A 26,312-nucleotide genomic window follows, 5' to 3' on the forward strand; every position below is an offset into this window, starting at 1 on the left:
GTGGGTTCTGGCATCTTTTACTGCCGGTTTGCTTGGGGACGCGCTTCAGGTGCATGGGCAGAAATTAAAAAAATGTTTCTGTGCATATGCAGAAGCAAAAAACAAGATGGCGGCAGCTACGTGCCACCGAGAGAATCGGTTTGGGCACATGGCCCGGTCGAGTTACTACCTACTTGGCCGAACTGATCTGAACCAGTAGGAGCCCGCCTCTGCTTTAAACCAGCTTTCCCCACTGAGGTTACTATATATTTTCCTGAACCACTAATCCCATCTCCCTCATTATGCTGAACAGGGATGATAGGAATTGAAATCCAAATACGTCTGTGGTTCTCCTGGTCGGGGAAGGCTCCTGCAGGCCGTTTTGGCCTACCCAAATGAACAGGGTGCTCAGCTGCATTTATCATGGATTTATTCCAGATATTGAAATCTGTACATTCTCGCAGTATTATCAAGGGCTTTGGAAACAGCACACGGCATAATGGAGTATTGGAGATGGAATTCAGCGAATTATATTACTGTAAAATTTTCAGAAATCTCTGCCAATTCTTTCCCACCAATTCTTTTGTTTGCTTTGAAATATTTGGCGCCATAGGAGAGCTGTGGAACCACATTCAATTACCTGCTTGGAAAGTAGCTCCTTACAGAGTGTGTAGAGAGTAATAAATTTCCTGGCCAGGAGCCTCGCTTCAATAAAACCTTCAGCAACAAGCATGATTTCACAGATAAGCTCAAAATCAGGAACAACCATGGCACAGGGCCTACGAGAGGACATGAGGGAAAATGAACATGTGGAGTGCTTATACTGCACAAGCAACAGCACATCTTTCCATTCAGTTACAGGGAGCACTCGCTGCAAGTGTCAGACACAATTCAATTTCAAGTGCCTCTATTAGAAAAAAAATCCACCTGCTGTAAAAAGATAAAACAATGATGCATACATTTTTTGGGGGTGATGTGTAATTGACAGCTTTCTCATATAATGATATTTTATGCAAAGAAGTCATTTTGAATATACCTAGCCACATTTTCAGTATAAAGGGACTTCAGGTATACTTTGAAAGTCTATTTTAGGGCACCCAGTCCATATACTAGTTCAGGGATTTCCAGCCTTTCTTGGCTGGTGACACATTTTGCCCATAATATCATCGGGCTTCAGCTACCAGCCCTGAATGACATCTTCACATCTTGCTGTTTGAAGAAGTTGCACAACATTCTCAGAGACTCCTCCCATCCTGCTTACAATCTTTTTGGACTGTTGCCTTGTGGCAGAAGATACAGAACAATTAAAGCTCGGACCACACGTCTTCTGAATAGTTTTTGTTCCAGAGCTATAATTTTACTTAACAATGAACTAAAGGGCCACCATCAGTGAGCTGTTGGACAGCATTACTTGGTCTGTTGTGTGGATGCTTGGGTGGTTTAGGGGCAGGGAATTTTTGGTGCGTGGAGCAGGGGTAGGTTCCTGCCAGTTCTAACCTCTTATATAGAAGAGGTTCCACAAATCTACAGTGCCGTTTAGAACCGGTTCCAGCTCCCTCCCCCTGCCCATCCACACATCATCAAGATGAAGAGCGAGAGGAGGAATTCTGGGAGTTGAAGTCCATAAGTCTTAAAGCTGTCAAGTTAGAACACCCCTGGGTTTGTTTGTTTTTCTAAAGGGTTAGGGGTGCAAGGATCTTGTAACTTGGCAGCTTTAAGACTTGCGTGCCAACATTTTGGTTGCTAAGCAAAAGCGTTGTTAAGTGAGTTTCATCACATTTTACAAGTTGGCCTCACCCACCCAGTCACATGGCCAGCAAGCCACTCCCACCTGGTCACATGGCAGGCAAGACACTCCCACAAAGCAGGCCACACCTACAGAAGAAGTTCTAAAAAAATTTGAAACCCACTACTGGTGTGGAGGGATTGTCATGTGTGCTGGGCCTGGTCTCTGGGTGTTATGTGAATTTTGTTGTATGGGTATACTGTGTATATATGTATAATGACAATAAAGTATTCAATTTGGCAATTTAAGAGCATCTCATTGAGTGCCTTCTTGAAATGGGCATTCTGGGGGACTATGTCCCATTAAAGACTGCCAAAGTAGGCAATCTTAAATATACATTTCCATGTCAAATTCAGCTCTTGCTGATTTAATAGACATGAATATGGACATGTTCTTGTAGTGGCAATATAATAGAAGTAGTTTGCCATCGTTTCTTCTGAGAGAACTCTAATTTTGCTCATATTAGTCTACAGCCCAGATATTCCTTGCAGGCCTCTCATCCAAATGCCCCAATTAGCTTCAAAGCCAAAACAAACATAGCCACCTGAGTTTCTGTATTTAATGCTTGGTCTTTCTTTTGAGCCAATTCCCCAAGTCAAACTTTTTCATTATTCAAGCCAACCTGCATTTCTTCATTTCATCAAGATATTAATACCTGAACAAAGCTTTCAGATTTTCAGGCAGTTCAGTACGACCTGCATACCCAGGATTCATGGTAATAAACATTCCAACAGTGGGAATCAGAGAGATAATCTCTCCAAGGAAATTGAATGTCTTCTTCTTGGCTCGAATAGCATCTTGAACACATTTAACCTAAACAATGAGCAGAAGATCATTTTATTGATTCACACGTGGCTGCATTTGGAAAATGAAGAGCAGTGTACAAATATTTACATATAAATGTATAACAATTCAAACTACTTGGCACTGATAATACCCAAGGCATGTTGGATAAATAATAAACCCAGGAATAACTGCACACTGAAGCTCACACATTCATTTCCCAGGACATTTTATGGCAAATTAGCCATGACTAAAATAATGCTTATGCATCTGAATAAGGCTTTTTGCAAGTTGAAAAGTACCCATTTTTAAAATGCCGCTGTAGGGTTCAGCTATAAATGGCAAATTGTTCACTGTTAAGAATGAGAAGAGAAAGCATTTCCTATGAATAGCTTCTGGACGGTTTCATGTTGTCAAATCTAATGGGCTCTATTGTGTGGTTTTGACAACATCTCACTGACTGCTTGGTTCTGGGCAGTCTCAGCACCCATCAATCCAGTGAGGAGGAATAAAGGAACTCTGGGGAACTCTCTGGGTTCTTTGAAAACAACATTCATGGCAGTCTCATAATCAACATTTGAGACAATCAGTCACATCTACAACTTGTCATAGTGCTACACTAATATTAAACTTATTTCAACGTTTTATGTGAGACAACTTGATGCTTCATGCTGGCAGTAGTAATTGCTTAATTGTAGTTAACAGTTATAGGCAGATTCCACTGTAACGATTAAAATTTTGGATATAATCCTGTTTGTAACAGAGCTACCAGATTAGGATTCCAAAAATCCAGACCAGAGGTGGGTTGCTACCGGTTCGCACTGGCAAATTGCGCATGCACCGAGCCGGCAGTAATGCCGGCAGCAACCCACCCCTGATTCAGACCATCACTAATTAGATGGCAGTCATGAAGCATATAAAGCTCCATTTGCTGTTACACAGTGGTTACCTGAAATTTGCAGTTCTGGTCTGGTAGATTTAGCTTATAGAAGCTGCAAGGGATATTATAGAAGATGGAGAAAAAGCATGCACAGAGGTTTCCTTCTGCTTTCTGGGACATTTTATCTGCAGGATTCCATTTATAGGATGTTTGGATCTGATCCATTATTCCTATAGCACTACTTTACCCATACAAATCTTTCATTGTGTGATTGCTCTGCATCATTCGCAGACTTTTACACCGAGTCCTGAACATTTTATTCCTTTGAACAGCCTCCCACTACCACTTCCATATCTTTTATCTCATCAGAACATAAAAAAGATGGACTAGCTGCCCAGCCTTTTTTTTAGCAGCTGTTGTTCTTGAAACACCCACAAGATAGACATTTAGCTGCAATCATCAAGATGAAATCACCTCCCCTGCTTCTAGTTATTTACACACAACAGTACCGGCCTCTTGTGGAAAAGATTTACCTGTACAGCAATTACTGACAGGACTTCTACTGAAATCCGATTGAACTCATCAAAACATCCCCAGGCCCCGGTTTGGGACAGCCCTTTGTAGATATTTCCACAGGACTAGAGAGAGAGAGAAAGAGAGAAAAGTTGTTCCGAATGAAGGTTTGGGTTTTCCCCCCGAGGCAAGTATTATTAAATTGCAGTTGTCTTTATTTTGTACACAGTGAAAATAATATGGGCCATGCAATATTGCGGTGTTTGTTGATGGAAATACCAGTGGAATGATGTGATATTTCAATGAACAAGCCCTATCAAGAGTTAGCAAGTAGGGGAGTGATTGGGTTTTAAGGACTAATATGGGGGAGATTTGCAAGTATTCCTAACATCCTAGGGCTGTGATGGCGAACCTGTGTTATGTGGAGCCATCTCTGAGGGCACGTGAGCCATTACCCTAGATCAGCTGCAGCACGCATGCGCACGCCAGCCAGCCAGCTGATTTTTGGCCTTCAAAGGGCCTCTGAAGCGCTGGGGGAGGACGCTTTTGCCCTCCCAGGCTTCAGGAAAACCTCCGAAGCCTGAGGAGGGCAACAAACAGTCCTACCAGGCATACCGGAAGTTCAGAAATGGACCGTTTCCAGCTTCTGGAGGGTCTCTGGGAGGGCTGGGGGAGGCTGTTTTCGCAAAATGAGATGCATTGTTTTAGAAATGAGTGCTTTGCAAGGGGGAGATACCCCAACCATCACTGATATTTGACAGGCAATTGCCCTCTTCTTAGTACTCACAAACTGCAGAAAACAGATGAGGTAATACCAAAAAGGACATTAAAAAAAAGAAACTGTTGTAAAGCACTCATGTAAAGATGAGCAGCTTGTTCTTCTTCTTTTTCTTCTTTTTTTTGGGGGGGGCTGTTTTGAGTGGTATAATTAGTGCTGCCAAATGGAAACAATGCAGATGGAAAATGGTTATTTTACTGCATGGAACTTGGGAAAAAGCCCATTGCTTTAAAGGTAACACAATCTTTGCATAACCAACAAAAATTCATGTATATTTAATTGTAGCTCTCAATGAATGGTTCTCATATACCCTTTCCTTTGGATTTCTTTTCTAAGCGATTTGCACATGACCCAAATGCGCTAAGTGCTTGTCCTTGAATCGAATCAAAGAAACGATGCAGAAGCATTCATTTAGAACAACAACAGGAGACTTTATAGGATGGAAGCTGTTCTCGTGACCCATATATTTCATTTCGCCCGCTAGATCCCTACCTTATAGTCCATTTGCTCAGAGCAGTTGAAGACATACACCATGATTCCTACAGCCCTGCCCAAGTCTTTGGTTGTCTCGGTTTTTCCTGTTCCTGCAGGGCCTGCAGGGGCTCCTCCCATGATTAAGTGGAGGGACTGGGTCAGGGTGATATAGCAACTGCAAAACACAGGGATTAGGCATGTTATCCTTTGGGCCCGACAGATCAGGCTGTGCCAGGCTCAAATTTGTGAGGGTGAGCTCGTACCGGTCAGTAAGCGGGGTGATCACCAGACGAGGAGTGTTGCCAAGGTATTCATAGGAATACTGGAGTTGAGCATCACAGATATTGGCAAAGCAGTGCCTCTTCTCTTCATCCCAACGGTGCCTAAGTTGGGACTGCCACGTAAAGGCCTGAGAGCTCTCCACCTGTCACAAAAGGAGTGCAATTTAGTTCTGACTAGGGTGTGTGAGGAGGCCCTTACTGGGGTTTACTGAGAAGCTGAGGAAGAAGGGGAATAGCTGGTGGCAATCATTATTATTAATATGAATGACTAAGGGCTTTGCTTCCTTCAATGTGTGTCTTACAGAAGAAGCAAATGAACTGAGTAGCAAGTTGGCGGAGTGGCAGCCATTTTCTCTTGGATGGAGCCAAACACTCTCAGGATGAGAGTTTTCCAGCCATTTTGTTTCATTATCAGCTTTTAATATCCCCTTTTTGCAGCTGTATCAGCTCTGTATTTGGGTAGCTTGGGGGGGGGGAGCAGGAAATGAGATAGCCATGCCACGACTATCTACTAAATTAGGACTGATCCAGAGATGGATGAACGAATAATGATCTTGCTTCTTTGTATGTATGTCTTACAAAAGACATCCATTGTGCCATCAGCTGGCCTGGGATTTGCAAATTGACCACCAACCTTTTATGCACATCTCATTTATGAACATCACAAGCTTCTTAAATAAAGAAGGTTTTCCTCATTATGGATGGATGATAATTCTTTTGCCTTTAGTGAAAGCTAGGTGATCTTCCACGTTCCTCCATTGTTCCATCCAGCTGGAACAATGGTTTGCAGTATTAATATTTTTAATAATGTTCTTTCTAAAGGTTAAAGATAACTCTTGGTGTTCTTTTGTCAGGTGGCTGACTATGTGAACAGGCAAAAACCTTTCATACACTGACTTTCCAAGTGTGTATTTTCCAATCATGTAAGTTAATGCAACCAAGTGGAACCACCTGTTCAGGATTTCTCATGCCATAGCACCGTGATGGCGAACCTATGGCATGCGTGCCACAGGTGGCACACAGAGCCTTCTGTGGATATGTCTGCTGTTGCCAGCTACTCTTCTGGTTTCCAGCCAGTTGGTCTTTGTGGGTGCTGGAGCAACAGCCTGAAAATGTCCCCCAAAATGCCCCCAAAACAGGCTGTTTTTTGGGTCATTTTCAGGTCATTTTTCAAGCCCAAAATGGCCTGAAAACAATCCAAAAAACAGGCATGAGTGTGCCAAGCAGCTGGTCTTAGGGTTTCCAGTGCTCCGTTGCATGCGAAGACCAGCTGGCTGGCACACATGCACATGCCAGAAACCCAAAGACCAGTTGGCTGGCTTGCACATTCTCACAGGCCAGCTGATCTTTGTGTTTCTGGCACTCGGGCACACACATATCCACACATATACACACGTGTTCTGGTTTGGGCGCTTTGTGCTGAAAAAAGTTTGCCATCACTGCCATAGCAGATCTTTTTGCCCTTAGTAAATAAGGGAGAAGGTTTCATGCTATTGCCAATACAATAACCGGATCTCTCGGAGATCCGATTATTGAAGTTTTATAGTCAAATTCCCAAACTTTTGACCTCTCAAAGACACACTAAGAGAGGAAGACTTCATTTTATATTTGGAACAGTCACAATTGTCCTACACATTTTTTTCATGATTGTTCATGAAAAATTGTTCTGCCTTGGAGCAGACTGAGTTCTGGGGCATCTGCTAACTCAAACAATTTGTAGTGTTATGAATGGCCCAACCTCTTTGCTCATTCATTTTTCCACGGTGGATACATCAAATTACAATCCTGAAATCTCCTAGACATGTTCAATGGGGGTTATAAAAAGTGTGCTCCACTGTATCTGAAGTGCCCCAGGCTGGAGGAGGCTGACTCTTGCAATTCATCTTTCAACCTGAAATTAAGAAATTTCAGGACGAACAAACAGAACAAAAGGTTTGCTCAAACATGCCCAAGAACAAAATACTGCACAGTTTTTTGTTCACAATATACCTTTGCTAAAATCATTTTGGCAATGACGTCCCTGGCATGCACATCAATAGTACAAATGGTCATAATCTTCATTCTGTCCCCTGGAGATAAGCTCCCAATCAGCAGCGTAATTAAGGTGTTCAACTGGTTAATCTGTGAAGAGGAAAACCAAAGAGATGAAAGGGTTTTCTGATCTCTTTCAGAATGAGCTGTGGAAACTTGTTTGATATAAGTGTATATACACACACACCAGTGGTGGGTTTCAAATTTTTTTAGAACCTCTTCTGTAGGTGTGGCCTGCTTTGTGGGAGTGGCTTGCTGGCCATGTGACCAGGTGGGAGTGGCTTGCCAGCCATGTGACTGGGATGTGTGGCCAACTTGTAAAATGTGGTGAAACTCACTTAACAACGCACTTGCTTAGCAACCAAAATGTTGGCTCAGAAACTCTGGCATTTGAACCACGCAAGTCTTAAAGCTGTCAAGTTACAAGACCCTTGCACCCCTAACTCTTTAGAAAACTGGCAGAAACCCACCCCTGACACAGATGCACACACAAACGCACTCATGTTCTATCATTGCCCGCACCAATGTTTTAAAGTAAGGTGAACTGAGAGACCTCCTATTCACCTGCTTTTTATTGTAATCTTTAATTGCATTTTCATAGCCTTCTTCCAGTCGTGAAAAGGCAATGCCAACTTCCGTAGTCCACCAGATCTGGGTACATGTTAAAGCAATCTGTCATAGACAAAAACAAATTATGAAATGTTTCAGTCCTGTGAATCATCTACAAACATTGCCCTTGTGGAGGTATGAGTAGTCAGATCTGAAGCTTAAACTTACAAAAAAAAAGGCTTCTTCTGTCTACCTTTGTATTTTGCTACAATTTCAGCCACTCTGGAGTAGAGGCTGAGATGTTGAGCTAGAAATCAGGACTGTGATTTTGGGCTGGAAGTTCCTTAGGCCTGAAAGTTCATGGGTGATTTTGGGCCAGTCCCTCTCTCTTAGCCCAAGTCAACTCACTCACAGAGTTGTTGTGGGGAAAACAGGAGATGGAAGAATTAGGTGTGTATGCTGCCTAAAGAGGACCAAAAATTTAGATGGAATAAAAATAAATGAACTTGGTTCATTTGGTTCCTGCCTCTTTTTTGTTTGAATCACAGTGGTTTTTGCTTACCTGGGCTGGGTAATCAAATATCCATTGTTCTCTTGGCTTTTCCTCATATGTCACTACAGCTTCAGCTATTAGCTGGCGCAAGGTGCTCTGCATTCTCACCATCACTCGGTTTAACCAAACTTCAACCTGGATGTAGACTTTTCAAGTTAGTTTTGTGCATGTTTTAGTGCCTTGAAATACATCCTCCTAAATGTCTGTATTCTAGCTTTCTTTCTTCACCGGATTGTATTACAAAATACAGGTGTAATTTTTACTCATTTGTATCCTCTACCCTATTTGCAGAATGGTGGAGTGATGATTATGAGAACACAAAAATCAGTATACTACTGTAAGGTTGTTGCATTTTGCTATAGCTAAAAAAAGTAATTTTTGTTAGCTATCCTGATCTTATCCTATACTAGAATTTATCAGGCTCCTCCATGAATTGACAAGATAGCTCCTGTTGATATGATTTACTAATAAAATTAAAAAGGCTGAAATTGTTGATCATCTAATAGAATTTCCTCTAACTCGGCATCTACTCTTGTCTGGAAAAAGTGTAACTATTTTTTGAGGGACTGATGAGATAAATTGAGAATCAGTAAGTTTTGGTTAAACTTGTGGAAAACATAGTTGTATAACCAAACCTATAGTAGAAAAATTACTGCTGAAGAGCTAGCATGGCAGCCATAATGTTAGCCTTCTACATTTTTTGAGAGTGACTTTGCAAATGTGAGTAAAAATGATCTAAATGAAGGTGTATATTTGGATTTTCAGGAAGCTCCTCACTAAAACCTTAGAAATAAACTCAGCTGTCATTAATGTCACTGATTAATAATTAGAGAACAAAAAGCAGGGATTAAGAATAAATTGATTTTTTAAAAAACAAATAAATGTAGTTTTTACACCAAAGGTCTTTTAAACTTTACAACTGATCTGGAGTTAGAGGTGCCACATTTGCTGATGACATCCAGCTATTAAAGCATACAATGGAAAAGAAATAATGAAAATTTAGCATCACTCGGAGGAAATTTCTGCTAGCAGACGTCCTGTTACTATAAATCACCTAGTGTTCCTTGCTTTTGTGTTGAACTGTTCTTTCATGACATGTCCCAGACAGCAGGATTTTATTATTATTATTACTTTGGTTTTTTATTTTATATTGCTTATACATATCAATGCGTGAACAGTTTGATAGATACCTGGGTATCATACATTTTAGTACACATAAACTTAATATTATTACTCATAGCAGGGATGGGTTCCGGCAGTCGCTACTGCTGGTTTGCTCATGGCCAGGTGGCGTGTGCTTGATGCACGCTGCGTGTGCATTTGCAGTACAACAAAAATTGCTCTGTGCATGCGCAGAAGCACAAAACAAGATGGCGGCGCCTATGACGCACCTATGGTGTTGCCGGGAGAACTGGTTTAGGGGCGTGGCAGACCTGGGTCACTGCCACTTCCAGTGAACCCAAGCTGCCAAACCACTACCGGTTCAGGTGAACCGATCCAAACTGGTAGGAACCCACCACTGACTCATAGTTATTACATTTCATTTTCATTTCATATTGGTTAAACATATCTAATACTACTGCCCTTCAATTTCTAAACCTCCCTCTTTTTATTACATGTATCTTGTTATGTTAAAATATATGTATTGTTGTTCCCCTCTTATTTATATTTCTATTCTAACTTTTATTCATGTCACTGTTGTATTCAAAAATGTTTCTTTTCGATCTTCCATCTTTCACCTGATTTATTATTCATATATCACTTATTTAACTCTTCACATCTGTATATATTAAAGTTCCATCCTTCATTCTTTCATTGTTCAGTGTTTCAACATACAATTCTAATATCAATCACAATATCATTTAAACATATAGGGTAGATCTATTCATATTCCTTCCATTCTTCCATTTATCATTTTTCAAAGGGTACAGCCTTACCTCCCAGCAACTGCAGTGTGAAGCCACTTCCGTCACTATTTTCAAAGGATATATACTTTCAGGCTTTCTCCTTCAGCTCAGGGTAGAGCAGCTTATATTCAGTTTTAGCTATTCTGGTGTTAAAGGAGTGTTTTCCCTTTCTTCCAGCATGAGCTTTTCCATAAAAATAATTTACCATGATGTGTCATTATGATGATGGTGAGAAGAGGTCAAAGAGTTAGGTCTGCTCAATCCTTGCTGGCCACTGAAAATATTGCAGACATAGTACCTCTTCATGGCCTCCATGGGTATTTTTACTTTGGCTGGAAGAGACACTCAGTTCTTGGCTTTTGCAAGGGAATGTGCCTATATAATGTCCAACCAGTGTTTCAGGAAGCATAATTCAAAAATTATGTGGGTACCCTATATATACAGGTGTTGGTCCCTTCTGGAAGAACAGTAGACTTACCTATTAAAAAATGGACTAAGCTTAAAAAACAGGAGATAGAGCCTGATTTTGCCAATTGAATGTTGCTGATTCTGCAACCAATGGTTTGTCACGTCTGCCTATAACAGGGGGGTTTGTCTGGCCATATTTCTCAGTATCATAATTATTTTGGCAATGAAGGATGTAATTTTGCTGGTTGTCATTCATTGTTAGCTATTCCCTGGCAGCACTATTTTATTTGGGATTTATGACAGCAGGGTTGAGATAGCAAGCAAGAGTTCTCCCATTTTATCCCAGATTAAAAAAAAACCAACCAGATTGTAGGTGCAGCAGAGAGGTGGGAATCAAGGAGGAGCACAGGCTTAGCATTCTTCCAGAAAAGTGCTAGATATCTGTTCAGAGATAGTGAGTGACACCACTATGGAAGTTATGTGAGGGCCAGTAACCTGCCAAGGTAGCAACTTGAATTAACCAAGCTGCTGGTAAAAACTGTAATTAGTGATGATTCCCCCCCCCCCATCAGCAGGTAATGCTATGAGAGGAAAATTATTCAGGGGAGTCCACCCTTCAGTGCTTTTCAAGCGCCCCACATTGAGAAGGTAAGGTCAATATGCTCAGTAGCCTAATCCAGTTGTGAAATTCAAATTTTTAACTACCAGTTCTGTGGGTGTGGCTTGGTGGTGGGGTCCTGTGACTGACTGGGTGTGGCGAATTCATGTCACTTATGACCATGCCCACTCAGTCACATGCCCCCACCATCACCAAGCCACGCCCACAGAACCCAGTAGGGGAAAATGTGTCTATGAGTCCATTCACAGAGAAGATGCAGTTGAAGTACCTTAAAGGGACAGGCTGCAGCAGCTCTGCTGTGAATGGAGTAAGAAACGTTCGGATTGGGTGGGTGGGTCGAGCAGCCGGAAGAGGTGAGTGGTGACAGGGAGACCAGGTGGCAGGGTCACCAGGAATTTTTGCCACCCGTTTGGAGAACTGATACCAATCGTCCCTGCTGGTTCAGCCGAACCAGGCTGAACCAAGAGGATTTCACCCCTGGCCTAATCCTTGAGCAGAACATTGTCCTGGAGTGGAATTGGCACTGTGATATTTTTCTGCCGACTTAAGGTCCACAGGAATACTGCATTTAAAGTGATTTATAACTAACCTGTCCAGAGCAGTCGCACTCCTTGTCAAAATCAACATACTCATCTTCTTTGCTGTACATTCCCAAGCCAATCTTCAGAGGCTGTCCTTCTGCATCTAGCTTGAATTTCAGCTTTGCCATGCTATCAAATAATTTGGACAAATGGCGGGACACCTTCAAGAATTACAACACAAAAGACCAGACAATAGTATTAGAGGTCTGATGAAGACATCGGCAGGTCTTTAAAGTGATAATCACTGTTGAAAGCTTGAAGTAAGCATGCACTGATCAATTGAACAAAAGTGTCTAATTTGAAAACGCCAGTCAAATCTGTGTAAGTGAGCCATTTATGTATTTTCTTCTCTCACTGTTTGATCCCATGAGGGAGGTCTTTTTATCAGCTGTTAAGTGAGACCCTCTTTTAAGGTGGATTATCAAAATTTAAACCATAGGCTTCACTGAACTACAACCCCTTTCCTTAATTGTTATCAAGTCAAAGAAATTCTGTTCAGTTTCTATTAGTCTGTGATGTTTGTATTGGATACATCAACTTTTATGTGGGAAAGAACTTAGTCAAACTCCTGACATTCTATTACATATTCCATTATAAGTTTCCCCCCCACACACACACACTCAAGACATTCCATCGTACCTCAACAGGGTCGTTACCATTGGACAAAATATCCAGCAGGTCAGCAGAGGATACAAAATAAAATCGAGGGAAAGCCAGTCTCTTGGTTTCCAAATATTCAGCCAGAGCTTTTTCACAGAGTGCCAAACTAAAAAGCAAGCGAGAGGAAAGTAGTAACACCCCTCTTTTTGCCCTCTCTAAGTAATTATCCTTATTCAACACTATTGTTGTACATTGATTTAGACCAGTGGTGGGATTCGATTTTTTTTACTACCGGTTCTGTAGGTGTGGCTTGGTGGGTGTGGCAGGTGAAGGATACTGTAAATTCTCCCATTCCCTCCCCACTCTAGGGGAAGGTTACTGCAAAATCTTCCCACTCCAGGGGAAAGTTACTGCAAAATCCCCATTTCCTCCCGATCAGCTGGGACTTGAAATGTGCATGCATATCTCACCAGCCTCAGGTAAGACGGATGGTGTAGAAATTTAATAAATAAAATAAATAAATTATAGGAATAATACCTAACTTAGAAGCAAAAGGTTACTTGCAAATATGCCCCAAATGTCATATCAGAGGTTGTGATAAACTTGGTGCTTGGGTTATTCTCTGCATATTATCTACTATTGTTCAGTTTAAAGAAATAATGAAATAATCTTCATTGCCTTCACTGCCAACACTTCTAGTTTGAGACAGTACACTGGTACAACTACTGAAATACATGATCCATAGCCACTGAAACATAACTCTCCCTAGTTATTATTGTGAGAGACAATTATTTCCAAACCAAGGCCAGGCAGAAAACGCTTCTGTCTCCAAGCTCTAGCTGAAGAATTTTAGTTATTCAGAGTGGGGGACCTAGCACCATTTATAGTTGGCATTTAAAAAAATAAAAATTATAAATAGAAATTGGCACTGACGAAATGGTGCTTTTTTTTTTTTTTTGCTAAAACGTGGACTTGCAAGAACTGTCACCCTATAACTGTCACCCTATGACTGTGATGGCGAACCTATAGCATGTGTGCCACAGGCGGCACACAGAACCCTCTCTGCGGGCACACCAGCCGTCAGCCCAGCCCAGCTCCACCATGGAAGCGTGCATGCCTCCCACCGGCCAGCTGGTCTTCTGGTTTCTGCTGCGCATGCACGGGGTGAGGGGTGGGGTACGTGCAGGGAGGGGCGCATTGCATTTTAGGGTTTGTGTACAACCCATTTTGGGCCTGAAAGGCCTCCTGCACCAACCTGGAAGCCAAAATTGGGCGGGGGGCATGGGGGTGTGGTGTGTATGCAGGTGGGGCATGGCGCCTGCATTTGGATCGCTCGCATTGTATTTTGGGGTTACGCGTGCGTGGTTTGGGAATCGGGACCAAAAGGGTTAGCCATCACTGCCCTATGACTTGCTTCTGCTGCAAAAAAAAATTCATTCTGTCTCTACTCTATTTTACATTTGCATTTTGACAAAATTAGCCTTCTGACCTTTGCTGCAAGCTCTCTAGCTTGTCATAGAGACCTGGTTTATTTGTTGCCTCAACCACATTGGGAGTTTTTACTGCATCTGCCATTAATATCTTTAAAGAGAAGAAAAATTTATCAGCCATTCAAGTAGTATTTTTTGCAATAGTAACATCACAGAATCAGTGCTTAAGAGGAAGTCTGCTTACTTTGAATTCTTTGTCAATGATATCAAAACGCTTTGAATCCTCAGGCAGCTGATTTCGAATGTCCTCTGAGCCAATGAAGATGCTCTCCAGGTGACTCCATGTTCTCTGGACTTCAAACCAAATGGCTATCACAGAGTCAGCAGTGGATAATTTCTGCTGCCAGCCGGAGACCTCCTGTAGGAAGTGGGACAGATACTTCGAAGTCATCAGAGTCTGGAGCTGCACTTGGTTCTCTTCAAGGGTTTCTACTAGTGCTTCGTCTGCCTTCAGCATCATTGTTCCCGTCCTGTGGTGAGGCTCATGTTCAAACTGCATGGTTGACCAGGTACTGTCAAGAGCCTTCAGCACCTTTAAGACAATAATAAAAGGGGAGAAACATTTTAAAAATTGAGGTATTGCAAATGCAGGTGGATTTCTTCCATTTTGCTAAAGCAAACCAAAGCAAGGCAACAATGTGAGAGAACCCACTCCTCCCTTGCTTGGTGTTATCCTAATCTGTTGAATTTACATATTCATAACACGTCAACGACCTTGGCCCAAAGCTATGCCTGCTGGAATCATGAGAACTGAAGCCAATAGGATTCTTTATACACCATTTTCTTATTCGTGAATAAGGGATTTTAGAAAGGAGGACAAATATTAAAGAAGGCAGCACCATTCCTGGTCACAGTTGTGTATTATACCAGCTAATGAGGCAAACACAGCAACTGTTCCAGATTTTACACAGCAGGGTTAAAGATTCGCTTGAACTTATTTTATATGTTGTATACTCTATGTTCCAGAACAGTTCCCAGATAAAAGAACAAACAAAGCGATAACGCACAACAAATTACTCTGAGTAAAGCCAGCATGGAAACAGCCATTACAATCAGTAATGATGGCAAACTTCAAAGCTCTGCAAAGAATAAATATGTGTCTCCTTGGTGCCAAAAGGACAAGAAAACACAATGTCACTAATGGCTTTGCTAGGAGAGGGTTCCATCCGTGGGAAGAAGGACCCCTCCGCTAGTCATCCTTTCACCCAGAGAAAAGCTTCCATTTATGAGCTGAAGACAAATTGATGTGCAGCAGAGAATCCTTCTGATCCCAAAATATGTAAGGCTTTGAATGTTGCTCAGAAAAAATTAGTGGACTCCTGTGTACGATTTCAAACTAATTCCAATCTGATCGAATTATCCCATCTACTTTGAAATGGCCTTTGAAAAAAACCACTGCAGTCTTACTACCCTGTTTCCCCAAAAATAAGACCTCCCCGGATAATAAGCCTAATCGGGCTTTTGTGCACATGTGCTAAAATAATCCCTCCCCTGAAAATAAGCCCTCCCCTAAAATATTTAAATGCATGCACAGCCAGTCCCCACCATTTCCTGGGAGGGAAGGGGGAAAATATGCCCCACATCTCCCATCCATGCGGAATGGACTGAGGCCACTCCTGCAAACCCTAGCTACCGCACCCCTTCTCTTAGTGGCGGCTGCAAAAAGAGTGGCAGACCCAGCGATGCTAGGGCTGACAAGAGTGTGCCAGAAACAGAGACAGAACTTCCGGCCCTCTCTGGATCAGCTGATCCACGGGCCGAGGTTAGAGAGCCTCCTGCACCTAAAAAATAATAAGACCTCCTTGAAAATAAGACCAAGCACTTATTTGGGGGGGGGCAAAAGAAAATAAGACCCTGTATTATTTTCGAGGAAACACAGTAGTTATGTGCAGGTTCATTCCCTGTAAAAAGTAAGACAATTTCTCCTGGATGCCCGTGTATTTTTCAGTTTTAGTTTTTAAATAAGAATGTAAATAAAAAGCCCTTTCTGCAGACTACCGTTTGCAGTCAAGAAGAATATGTACAATGTCCTCAACAGCTAGTTCTTCACAAAATTCTTCAATTGAGACTACACAAAACCTCCCCTGTCCTACCATGAAGTCTACTTGTTTGAAACAAACTCTAGAAAAAGCTCTTCTGAGATACTAAGGTATATAAGTTGTTAGACATTTTTCTAACTGGGTGGCTGATTTGTATTGAAAAGACCACTTCAAAGACTTAACATATATTTAAGTGCTGCTATATCGTCTTGGGGAGGTACATCATTGACTCTTTGTTTGAAAGTTTTCTTGGCCTTTATGATCCAATTGGAGGAGCCAATGTCACGATGTCACAACATGCAGTCTCGATACTCCAAGACTGCCGTTGACACTTTTGCCGCTGGACGGTCCATTGAGACCTAAACCATCCCGTAGAGTTGGCCATCAGGAAGATGAAGCCTTGCTGGTCTCAGGGACATTGCAAAGTCCCTGATCGACTCAAGGGAAACAGGCAGCCCCCAGGCTGATGAAGTTGGGACGGCTCCGGAAGGAAAGAAGTGAAAAGAGAAAGTGAGTCCATCTGGTGAGGTATATTTTCTATTTTGCGACAGACTGTCCAAAGAAAAAATGTTTTAAAGCCACATTAGATCCTTAAGCAAAAGAATTGAGCGGCGAAATTAACCCTAATTGGATTGCCTTGGAAAGCTTTTTTTTCCTCTGTAACTATTCTTTGTGGATTGAGGTGCTCGCAACATTTCTTATTTCTCCTCTTAAAGTGAACGGATTGATTTGTTTTCTTCTGCTTTTTGTTGCTTTATTCCTTGACTTCTGGATTAAAACCTTCTTATTTTAACAATTCTTCGTATTACTTGTTATTAAAAGAAATCTAAAGAACTTTGTTTCCTATAAACTAGAGATAAAATTATAAAGTGAAAAGTAGCAACACTGCCACTCGGAGATCAGAGGCTGGAGTTTTTGAAACAACGTATCTCTTCTCTTGCCTTCTTTGATTTCACTGACTTTGTAGCTGAAGGGTTTGCAACTTGTTTACAGAAACTGATAAAGAGTCAAGGGCATGAATTGTTTTCACAGGTGCTTTTGAGAACTATTTTGGCAAGGAAAAGAAAGGGGAAAAAATAGAACCCTTCTCGTTTGAAGAGCATAAAAGAACTTGTGTTCAAGTCAACCTAAAATTAAAAAATAAAAGAAGCCTGGAAGGCTAGAGTGGCAGTGGCTATTAGTTTTTTTTCTTTTTTCTTTCTTTCTTCTTTTTTGGAAACATGGATCAATATTCAGGTGAGGAAACATTAAAATTCCAAAATATCTTGGCTGGAATTCAAAATCTATTGGAAGGCTATGGGAGAATTGAGAAGAAGTTGGAAAGACTAGTCTTTCTCACAGCAAAAGATGATGGAGTTGGAGCCCCAAAAATTAAAAGGGAAAATGAAGATATAGAAGATAAAGACAAGACAATAGATGAATTTATTAATGGAGCAAATGTGGGTGAAAGTGGAAAGAAGGGATTACGGAAAAGGGAATTCGACAAATTGGGGCTCTACCCCAGATTCCAAGATACAGAAGGAAAAAAAATGGTAATGATGATGAACTTAAGAAGAGAATTTTTTTCAGAAGCAAGATTGACAACCAAAGACAAGTTAATTTTAGTAGCAGCTGGAGGGTAATGAGATTACCTGAGAGATCCTTCAAGCAACAAAGTGCAGAGAGAAGTCTATAAAAACCTTACAAAGGAGATAAAAAGACGACTGACACCACAATTGGCAAGAGAGATAAGACTGTTTTGTTACTAGAAAGATACAGGTTGACAATGAAAGTTGATAATAAAAAATTAGTTGATTTTGGTGATCAGTAAGTAGGAATTTAGTAACGCTTAGATTGTTTTAGATTGTTATTAAATGTTTATTCGTTAACAAATAATTAACTATAATAACAATAATGAAATGATAATGGATACAGATTAGTGATATATACATGTACTGGCAAACTATTAAAAGCAATTTGGATATAAATTGCAAACTGCAACTTGGGAAAAAGACCTGTACATTTTATTAACAAATTTTTATTTAGATCTTGTCACAAAGGTGTAAGTTTTTTTTCTTTTTGGGGGGGTGTCTGACGAGAGGAGATGGGACATAAATAGTAAATGATTTTTAGCCAATTATAATAACAAGGAAATGTCAATGGACATTGTATAATAATATATACATGCTATGGTATTGGCAAAAGTAACTTGGATATAAATTCTAAACAGTGAGTTGGGGGGGGGAAAGGGGCGGGAAGGTTTAGAAACTTTATTAATTGACTTTTACTTAAAAGATGCTATAAAGGTGTCATGTTATTGGAGGATTTTTTGAAATAGCTAATGAATGCCATTATGTGGTTGTGTCTTTAAGTATGAATGATTTGAGGTAAAAGCATGTTCAAATAATTGTAGTCAAATGAGAATTGTGGTACATTGATAGTAAGATATACAAAGATTTTTGATTTAAAGTGTATAATCTAATATGAACTATAAGTAATGACTGTGGAAGAAATGCATGAAAGTTATTTGTAACCAATCGACACACTTTCTTCAAGATGTAATGAAGAATGATTCTTTTTTTGTGTTTTTGTTCAATTAAAATAAAATAAAAAACTTTTCAAAAAAAATAATTATGCCTATTTGTAATTACACTATATTAAAAAAAAGCATTTAAACAGAAGGTGCAAAAGTTTATATGAAAAAGCAAACATTCATCTTAATCAGTAGAATTGATAGGCTTATTTTAACTTTGGTTTCTAAAAATGCTTAATACCAGAGGTGGCATTCAGCAGGTTCTGAGCAGTTTTGGAGAACCGGTAGTGGAATTTTTGAGTAGTTTAGAGAACCGGTAAATACCACCTCTGACTGCCCCCACCCCCATCTATTCTCTGCCTCCCAAGTCCCAGCTGATCGGAAGGGAATGGAGATTTTACAGTATCCTTCCCCTGCCACTCCCATCAAGCCATGCCCACAGAACCGGTAGTAAAAAAATTGAATCCCACCACTGCTTAACACTGTACAATGTTTGCTTGCTTGCTCCCTAGCATGCAGAGCCTTGGTCAGATTTTATTCTCAGCTATTCTGAAAACATCGAACAGATCCCATGGTGAAGATTTGCCCACACAATGAAGAAAGGAATGAGAATCACAGCTGTGTTCAATGTCATTTCAAACTGTTCTGTACCTATGAGGGAGTAATTAATGGTCATGGCATGAGACAAACCGTACCTTTTCCATCCCAGATTCTTTCACAGCCTTATCTACAATGCTGCGAACCTCATCTTCAAAGTTGTGAAGATTCAGCTGAAGTAGGTCTGCCAGTGTTGTTTCCTCAGACATGATAAACTTCACCTGGTGCAGAAGACATGTTAGGAAGGACAGTCAATCAGAGCAGAACATTCTTCTGTAGTTTTTCTTTTCTACTCTGCAATTTTATAATAATTGCAGCTTCAATTTATATTCAGATTAACAACAAATCAGAAGAACCAATGTTTGGATCTAACAATTTTATGACTTTACTTATAGTAGATTTATTTATTTAAAAGACTTTATATAGCTATTTATTTTTCATAACTCTAGGCAGCTCACAATACAATAATAAAAACAATTTTTAAAATATAGTTTTTATGTTGTGGCTCGGCAGGAACCGTTGGAGCTGCCACCAGACTCGAGAGGTCTTATGAGTCGGCCCTGGAAGATGCGGAGGACCCTGGACAGGGTTCCAACACCGAGCAGGGTGCAGAGAGACTAGTTGGTCTCCAGGTGACGCCTGAGCCTTGGATCAGTGGGGAGGAGACAAGAGTGAGTGATCCAGAATACACCTGTGAGTTGTTCTGGGATGCACGCCGTCGAAGGGCTACTCGGCGGCAAGAACAACTGCAGGAGGTGATTACACTCAGCTGATGCTCATTAAGATCCTCTCCTGATTATAAAAGAGACTGCTTGTGCAACGCCCTTCTGCAGAAGTCAACGTTAAGGATTAACAGGAAACAAACTTGGCAGGCTAGATTGCTGCCAGAGTTTGTTTGCATTGCTGCCAGGTTTTGTAGGACTTGCTGCTGGAGTGCTTATCTCTTTGTTTATGTGGCTTGCAGCCAACTAGAGTCTGGACTGATTAAAAACATTCTCATTTACGTTGGTTTCGGCGTTCGTTCCTGGATGGAGAAGGGGGGGGGGGGGTCAGAACATTTTTATATATATTATTTTTTGTATTTCACTTTATCGGAACACTTCAAATTTGTTGGTGGAAGATCAAATATTAGAAAGAGGATGAGGATGACAATTATGGTGGGCCTTTGTTTTAGCCTACATTAGATTACCTGGGTGGCCTCCATGAGTTCTTTCCAATGTCTATCTCGGATAGCTGGATTCTGGAGGTCACTGACAGCTCGAAGAGATGTGATCATGTTCTTAACTGTATTATCAAGTCCTATAAAAGCATCCCACGGTCTCATTTCCTTGTCCAAAGTTCTCACATCCTTAGCAAATTTCTTGCAGTCAAGATCCATTTGTTCAACATTAATCTCTTTCCACTTGGTTGTCTTCCAATCGTTAATGCTTTCATTTACCTAGATGGAAATGTATGTATGTGTGCAATCTTTGACTGGAGAAACAGTCTATTATAAAACTTATGTTGAATCATTTTGAAGGCTTCAACAGATTTTACAACTCAAAGGAGAAAAAAAGCAAGGAGATATCTATTTGAATCCTTTACTACTATTCATCCCTATGCAATGCAAATAATGTGCTATTCAAACCTACTTCTCAGTAGCCCAAATAGGTCCATTCAAAATAAAGGTTTTCCAGCATTAGAAACAGAGAGCACAGAGCTTTAAACAATTTGCTATTTAATGAGTGCATAAACAAGTTGTTTGTGGGTGCTCTGGTGGCAGATAATCAATATCTCCAGAAATACGGATAGAAAAATCCCCCAATGCCAAGAAGTTGGAAATAGTCATAAGTGTTTGTAACAAGCCACCTGATATCAAAGTGGTGGCTCAGGGGTGTGGTGTCATTATGCAAGTGACAACATTTTGTAAGGATTTTATGGTGTCTGACACAAGCATATACATCATGAATTTTACATGGCAATGTCATTACCCCAGTATTGTCATTTTTCTCTTCTGCCTGCCTTATGGATACACACACAGATAGCACTTTGGATTGTTGTGAAAAAACAAGCAACTTGTTTATATCAACAGGTCACAGGACGCCGCAAATAAGCAATGTGGCAAGGCACCCACTGTTCTCCTTCAGATCCTAGAGAGAAGCCAAGCTCTTCTCCTACACAGTTAGTTCCCTCACCCTTCACAAGAGCCCATCAATTGCAATGGCTTCTCATAATTCCCATCAAACATTCAGGTTGATGTCTATGTCCTACACATAGAAGATCATGTTGTAACCATTAAAGAAATAATATTGTGTTTGTCAAAGACCCTGGCAACATTTCCACTTCCAAATAAAAGTACAGCGATGGAGTCACTCAAAGAAATCAACCAGCAGATTGTCAATGAAACAAACAAACAAACAAACGAACAAACAAACGACTTGGGTTACAGGAGAAGCAACATTGATCTGACTTGGGATTTTCTTCCCTTGGTGCTTCCCTTTTTCTGCTTTTTGATGTGACAAGACCTGTCATTTTGGCTCAGGGTTTAGCGCTGATCCTATTCCACAAATTACACTTCCAAGTCTTACCAAGACTATCATGTCCCAGAGCTCCTTGAGCAAGCGCACTTCCTTGTGGCATGCTTTTAGCTGCTTGTAGTCTGGAACAGATACTTCAAACAAGCCTGCCGATTTGGATAGGGCTTCCATCTCTTTTTCCATGCCCGTAATCATTTTTTGTTGCTGGAAGCACACAACGAAAAAGCATTGGTTTCCACTTGCTGAGTACAGAGGTTGGACCTTTACTGTCTTTCTATCTTAGTAGCACTAAAGCAAGGAACATTACAATAAATATCTACAGAGTGACACTCCAGGCCATCTTTCAAGACCTTACTGAAGTTTTCTTGATGCCTGATTGATAGCACATGCGACAATTATTAACTGACATACATATCTCAACAAAGGGAAACAACAGAGCTCAATCGGTCTAGGAATTTTACTATGGCACTAAAAGTACTGCACATGTATTAGAGCAGCTGTTCTTTGAAATCCATTCAATATTGCCCAGATAGACATTTCGACATCTTAGTATGGCGCTTCCCAAATCTTTTCCTTCATTACCCTACATCGCTTATCAGAAAGTTTTATCAAACTTCGATGACCAGTTGTAAGTCCCTTCCTTCAGCACTGTTGTAACTTCAAATGATCAGTGAATTGTAGCTCTAGGACAGTGGTTCCCAAACTTGGCAACTTTAAGACTTGTGGACTTCAACTCCCAGAATTCTCCAGGCAGAGCTGCCTGGAGAATTCTGGGAGTTGAAGTCCACAAGTCTTAAAGTTGCCAAGTTTGGGAACCACTGCTCTAGGACTACCAGTATTATAAAGACAATAATATTTATAATCTTATGTCATTTCAACAAATAACCATTGGTAATTTCAGTGGTTTGCAAATGCTTTGGAAAATTTTGGGGCATATTTTAGTACATGTGACAGTCTTCAAGACAATGTAAATGTCTGGTTAATGCAATTGTGTGTTGTTATTCCTCCCCCCCCCCCAACAACTTGGGGTATTTTGCCCCAGGTTTGGGAAGCACTGTTTTAGCAGATTATACCTTGCTTAGGGATTTATATGCGTCTGGATCAACAAAAGTGAAAGGTGCCTCAACTCGGAATTTCTCTCTGAACTCATGTTGTTTAAGCTGAACAAAAAAGAAAGAGAAAGGAAATTTTGAACAGGTAATTAATAATGGTTAAAATGCAACACTGGAACACTTAAGGACCTCCTCCTTCAACCAGAATTGGCCTGTCCAATATGAAAAAGTTGCTGCCAGTCCCCACTACCATCAGAACAGAAGGACTGGAGCTGAGAGGAGATGCTTAGTTCATCGCTGGAGATTAACTCCCTTAACCTGGTTGGCCTTCTGAAAGAATGATATTGGGCTTTTCTGGATGACCTTTTTAAAGATAGTAAGATAAGCCTTAAGAATTGTTTCTATGTTACACTTGTCATAGTTAACAGGGTATGCAGAGTCAGCCTATTGCCCCCAACAATCTGGGTCTTCATTTTACCCACCTCAGAAGGATGGAAGGCTGAGTCAACCTTGAGCCTGGCGAGATTTGAACCGCCAAATTGCAGTCAATCAGCAGTCAACAGAAGTAGCTTGCACTACAGCATTCTAACCACTGCGCCACCATGGCTCATAATGTGACCTTGCTGCCAAACGGAGGGCAGGTATCCATCTAAAGCCTCTTTCCTCCCCTCATATGCTTAATCTATGTTATACTTGAGGGAATTTGAGCAATGTTGGACCTTAATCATAAAACATACCTCAAATTGTTGGCATTTTCTTCGGATAATTGTAACTTCATTGGCCTGCAGAGGAGCCACATTTTGTTTGACTTGGAAGGACAACTTTTTGGTATTGTTCCATTGCTCTGGCAATTCCTAAAAAAGAGGAAAAGAGAGAGAGAGAGAGAGAGAGAGGGAGGGAGGGAGGGAGAGGGAGAGGGAGAGGGAGAGGGAGAGGGAGAGGGAGAGGGAGAGGGAGAGGGAGAGAGAGACAGAGAGACAGAGAGAGACAGAGAGAGACAGAGACAGAGACAGAGAGACAGAGAGACACAGAGAGAGAGAGAGAGGGAGGGAGGGAGGGAGGGTGGGAGGGAGAGAGAGAGAGAGAGAGAGAGAGAGAGAGAGAGAGAGAGAGAGAGAGAGAGAGAGATTGATTTTGTCCATGCAGGTGTGAGAGACCTTTGGATGAGGGGAATAAATACAGACTATTATAGGTAACATGAGGAGAAAAAAGAAAATAAAGAAGTCAAATAGCTAAATAAGAGGATGAACACATTTGTTGGGGACTTGCTCTATTCATATTTGTGACTTTTCGAACACCAATTTCAGCAGAGTGAACAGTAAAGAAATATGGCAGATCACATGGATCTCAAAGAGCTGAAACAGAATTATAGAAAGGATCCCTGCAGATTGTGCAAATTTAGCGTTTAATTAGGTATTTACCTTCCTAAATTATTATTTTTTCTCTAAATGTTCTGTACTTCTTTCAACTCCAACATATAGGAACTATAAAAATGTTTGATACTTGTGATTGTTTATATTGTACAAAAGGAATCGTATCATTTTATACTATATCCAAATACTTTTTTAAAGAAAGATAACTAATAGCTAATTGTTTCTAGTGAAAATTACTGCTGGCATACTTACATGCAACTGCATATGGATCTCTTCAGGCATTTCTTCTCCGTACAATTTTAGTAATTCAATAGTCTGCTTTAGAGGCTCAAACATATTGTCTGTAGCTACTTGTCTTTCTTTGACTTTCATCAAGTGTCCCATCACTTCAACAAGCCCATCGTAGTCACCCTCTTTCACTGGTTTAGTTAAGCCTACATTTGCCTCCTTCATGAAAGCAGCAAGCTCCTGGAGGCTACAAAGGGCAAAAAAAATGATATTCTGGCTTCCTTCAATGCAGTAATAACATTGATTTGAACTTTAGAGGAAGTAGCCATGTTACTCTAATTTACAGCAAATCTTTAAAGTGTTTTTGTAAACTCACATCCTCATGTGGAAGTGCCCACCAACTCAGATTCCTTTAAAACTAGATTAGACAAATTGACAAAGGATAAGGCCATCAGAGATTACTAGCTGTCATCTTGTGTGGCATTTTCAGAATCAGAATCAGCGTGTTTATTCGGTAGAGTTGATAGCTAATTCAAGTGTGAGAGGTGTTGTTACATGGGTGGGCTACTTGTGGGCTTCCCAATTACAAATAGTGAGTTTCTGAAGGTAATCACTGTGATTGCCTTGAACACACTCCATATTTGGGGAGGAGGAAGGGTTGTGTTATCAGATGCTTGGAAATTGTCAAAATCTTCCGATCCTACCTATTAGTGACATGATTGATGAGGTGCTGCTTGAACATTAAACTCCAGCGTTTGATAGTGTTCAGGAGTGCTTGCTTGAAGGGCCGACAATCACTTTGCAGCCAACCATTGAACACTTTGGTATTATCAAACTTGGATACTTCTTCATATAGTTTTTCATATGTATCAATCTAGGAAACAAAACAAAAAAAAGTTTCGAAAAGAAATGGACCTAGCAGAGGTACAATTTCTACATAAAACCTTCCTGCTGCCTATCTTTTCTGAGGTAGACAGCATAAACTCTTTCACTGATGGGCAAAACATAGATGACTGGAGGATAAATGTGTCTTACAAAGTCTGCATTAGTCAACTTCCCATTACTGCCACAGAATTGAAAAAGGTAAGGAAAGGCTATCTTTTCTAGGGACAGAGTGCCCTCTTTCGGTTGTAGATGATTAGCAAACATACTTTACAAAAGATGAAGAAAAGAAAGCACAGGTACTCAGGACAAAACAATTCTTAGGTTAAGAAAAAACCACCTTTGATCATATGATATGTAAAGGACAATAATGTATTCAATGTATAAGAATGGGATTATTTGAATGATGATTTGAATCCTATGTATAATTGTAAGTATTGACCATGTTATACTGAAAAGTTTTTTATATATTAAATGGACTAATGATGATGTAATGAATAATTTTTACATACATGAATTGAAATGTTCAATAACTACTTGGATTATCAATGGGAAATTATTTCTGGAGTTGAATATGCCACACTATAAGTATTGTATATTCTATGGATGATTAATATTAGCAGTAACTTGAACACATAATGCTCAATGATAATGATGTATTTAGTTATGTTTGATGGATAACCAGTGATCTTATTTTTAATTGTAAAAACTGATGCACAAAAGTTTGTAACCAAACAACATGCTTGACGAAATTGAGGAAAGTTTTTTATATGTGTTGTTTTGTTTTTGTTGGATACACACACACACACACACACACACACCACCTGCCATTGGACATTTGTACAATTTATGTGGTGATCATTATTAAAATGTAAAAATTAGAAGGAACACCAGATGCATA

General features: G+C 40.5%; 1 protein-coding gene across 1 annotated transcript in view; it reads right to left on the reverse strand.

The window, feature by feature from the left end:
• The window catches only part of DNAH17 (dynein axonemal heavy chain 17), a 145,529-nt gene that overhangs the window by 87,125 nt on the left and 32,092 nt on the right, over window positions 1-26,312 (reverse strand). The window contains exons 21-39 of the mRNA XM_087710100.1: window positions 25,234-25,403; window positions 24,554-24,776; window positions 23,666-23,782; window positions 22,950-23,036; window positions 21,928-22,080; window positions 20,550-20,798; window positions 19,459-19,581; window positions 14,397-14,744; window positions 14,212-14,303; window positions 12,762-12,888; window positions 12,131-12,283; window positions 8,617-8,742; window positions 8,070-8,177; window positions 7,464-7,595; window positions 5,457-5,617; window positions 5,212-5,368; window positions 3,962-4,066; window positions 2,421-2,578; window positions 620-758 (exon numbers count right to left, since the gene is read on the reverse strand). Of these exons, the coding sequence (XP_087566226.1) occupies window positions 620-758; window positions 2,421-2,578; window positions 3,962-4,066; window positions 5,212-5,368; window positions 5,457-5,617; window positions 7,464-7,595; window positions 8,070-8,177; window positions 8,617-8,742; window positions 12,131-12,283; window positions 12,762-12,888; window positions 14,212-14,303; window positions 14,397-14,744; window positions 19,459-19,581; window positions 20,550-20,798; window positions 21,928-22,080; window positions 22,950-23,036; window positions 23,666-23,782; window positions 24,554-24,776; window positions 25,234-25,403 (2,928 nt within the window). The remainder of the gene's footprint in view (window positions 1-619; window positions 759-2,420; window positions 2,579-3,961; window positions 4,067-5,211; window positions 5,369-5,456; window positions 5,618-7,463; window positions 7,596-8,069; window positions 8,178-8,616; window positions 8,743-12,130; window positions 12,284-12,761; window positions 12,889-14,211; window positions 14,304-14,396; window positions 14,745-19,458; window positions 19,582-20,549; window positions 20,799-21,927; window positions 22,081-22,949; window positions 23,037-23,665; window positions 23,783-24,553; window positions 24,777-25,233; window positions 25,404-26,312) is intronic.

This window comes from Thamnophis sirtalis, unplaced genomic scaffold (assembly GCF_051295495.1).
Source record: "Thamnophis sirtalis isolate CommonGarterSnake01/CBP01778 unplaced genomic scaffold, rThaSir2_p1.2 scaffold_3, whole genome shotgun sequence".
Taxonomy (NCBI): domain Eukaryota; kingdom Metazoa; phylum Chordata; class Lepidosauria; order Squamata; family Natricidae; genus Thamnophis; species Thamnophis sirtalis.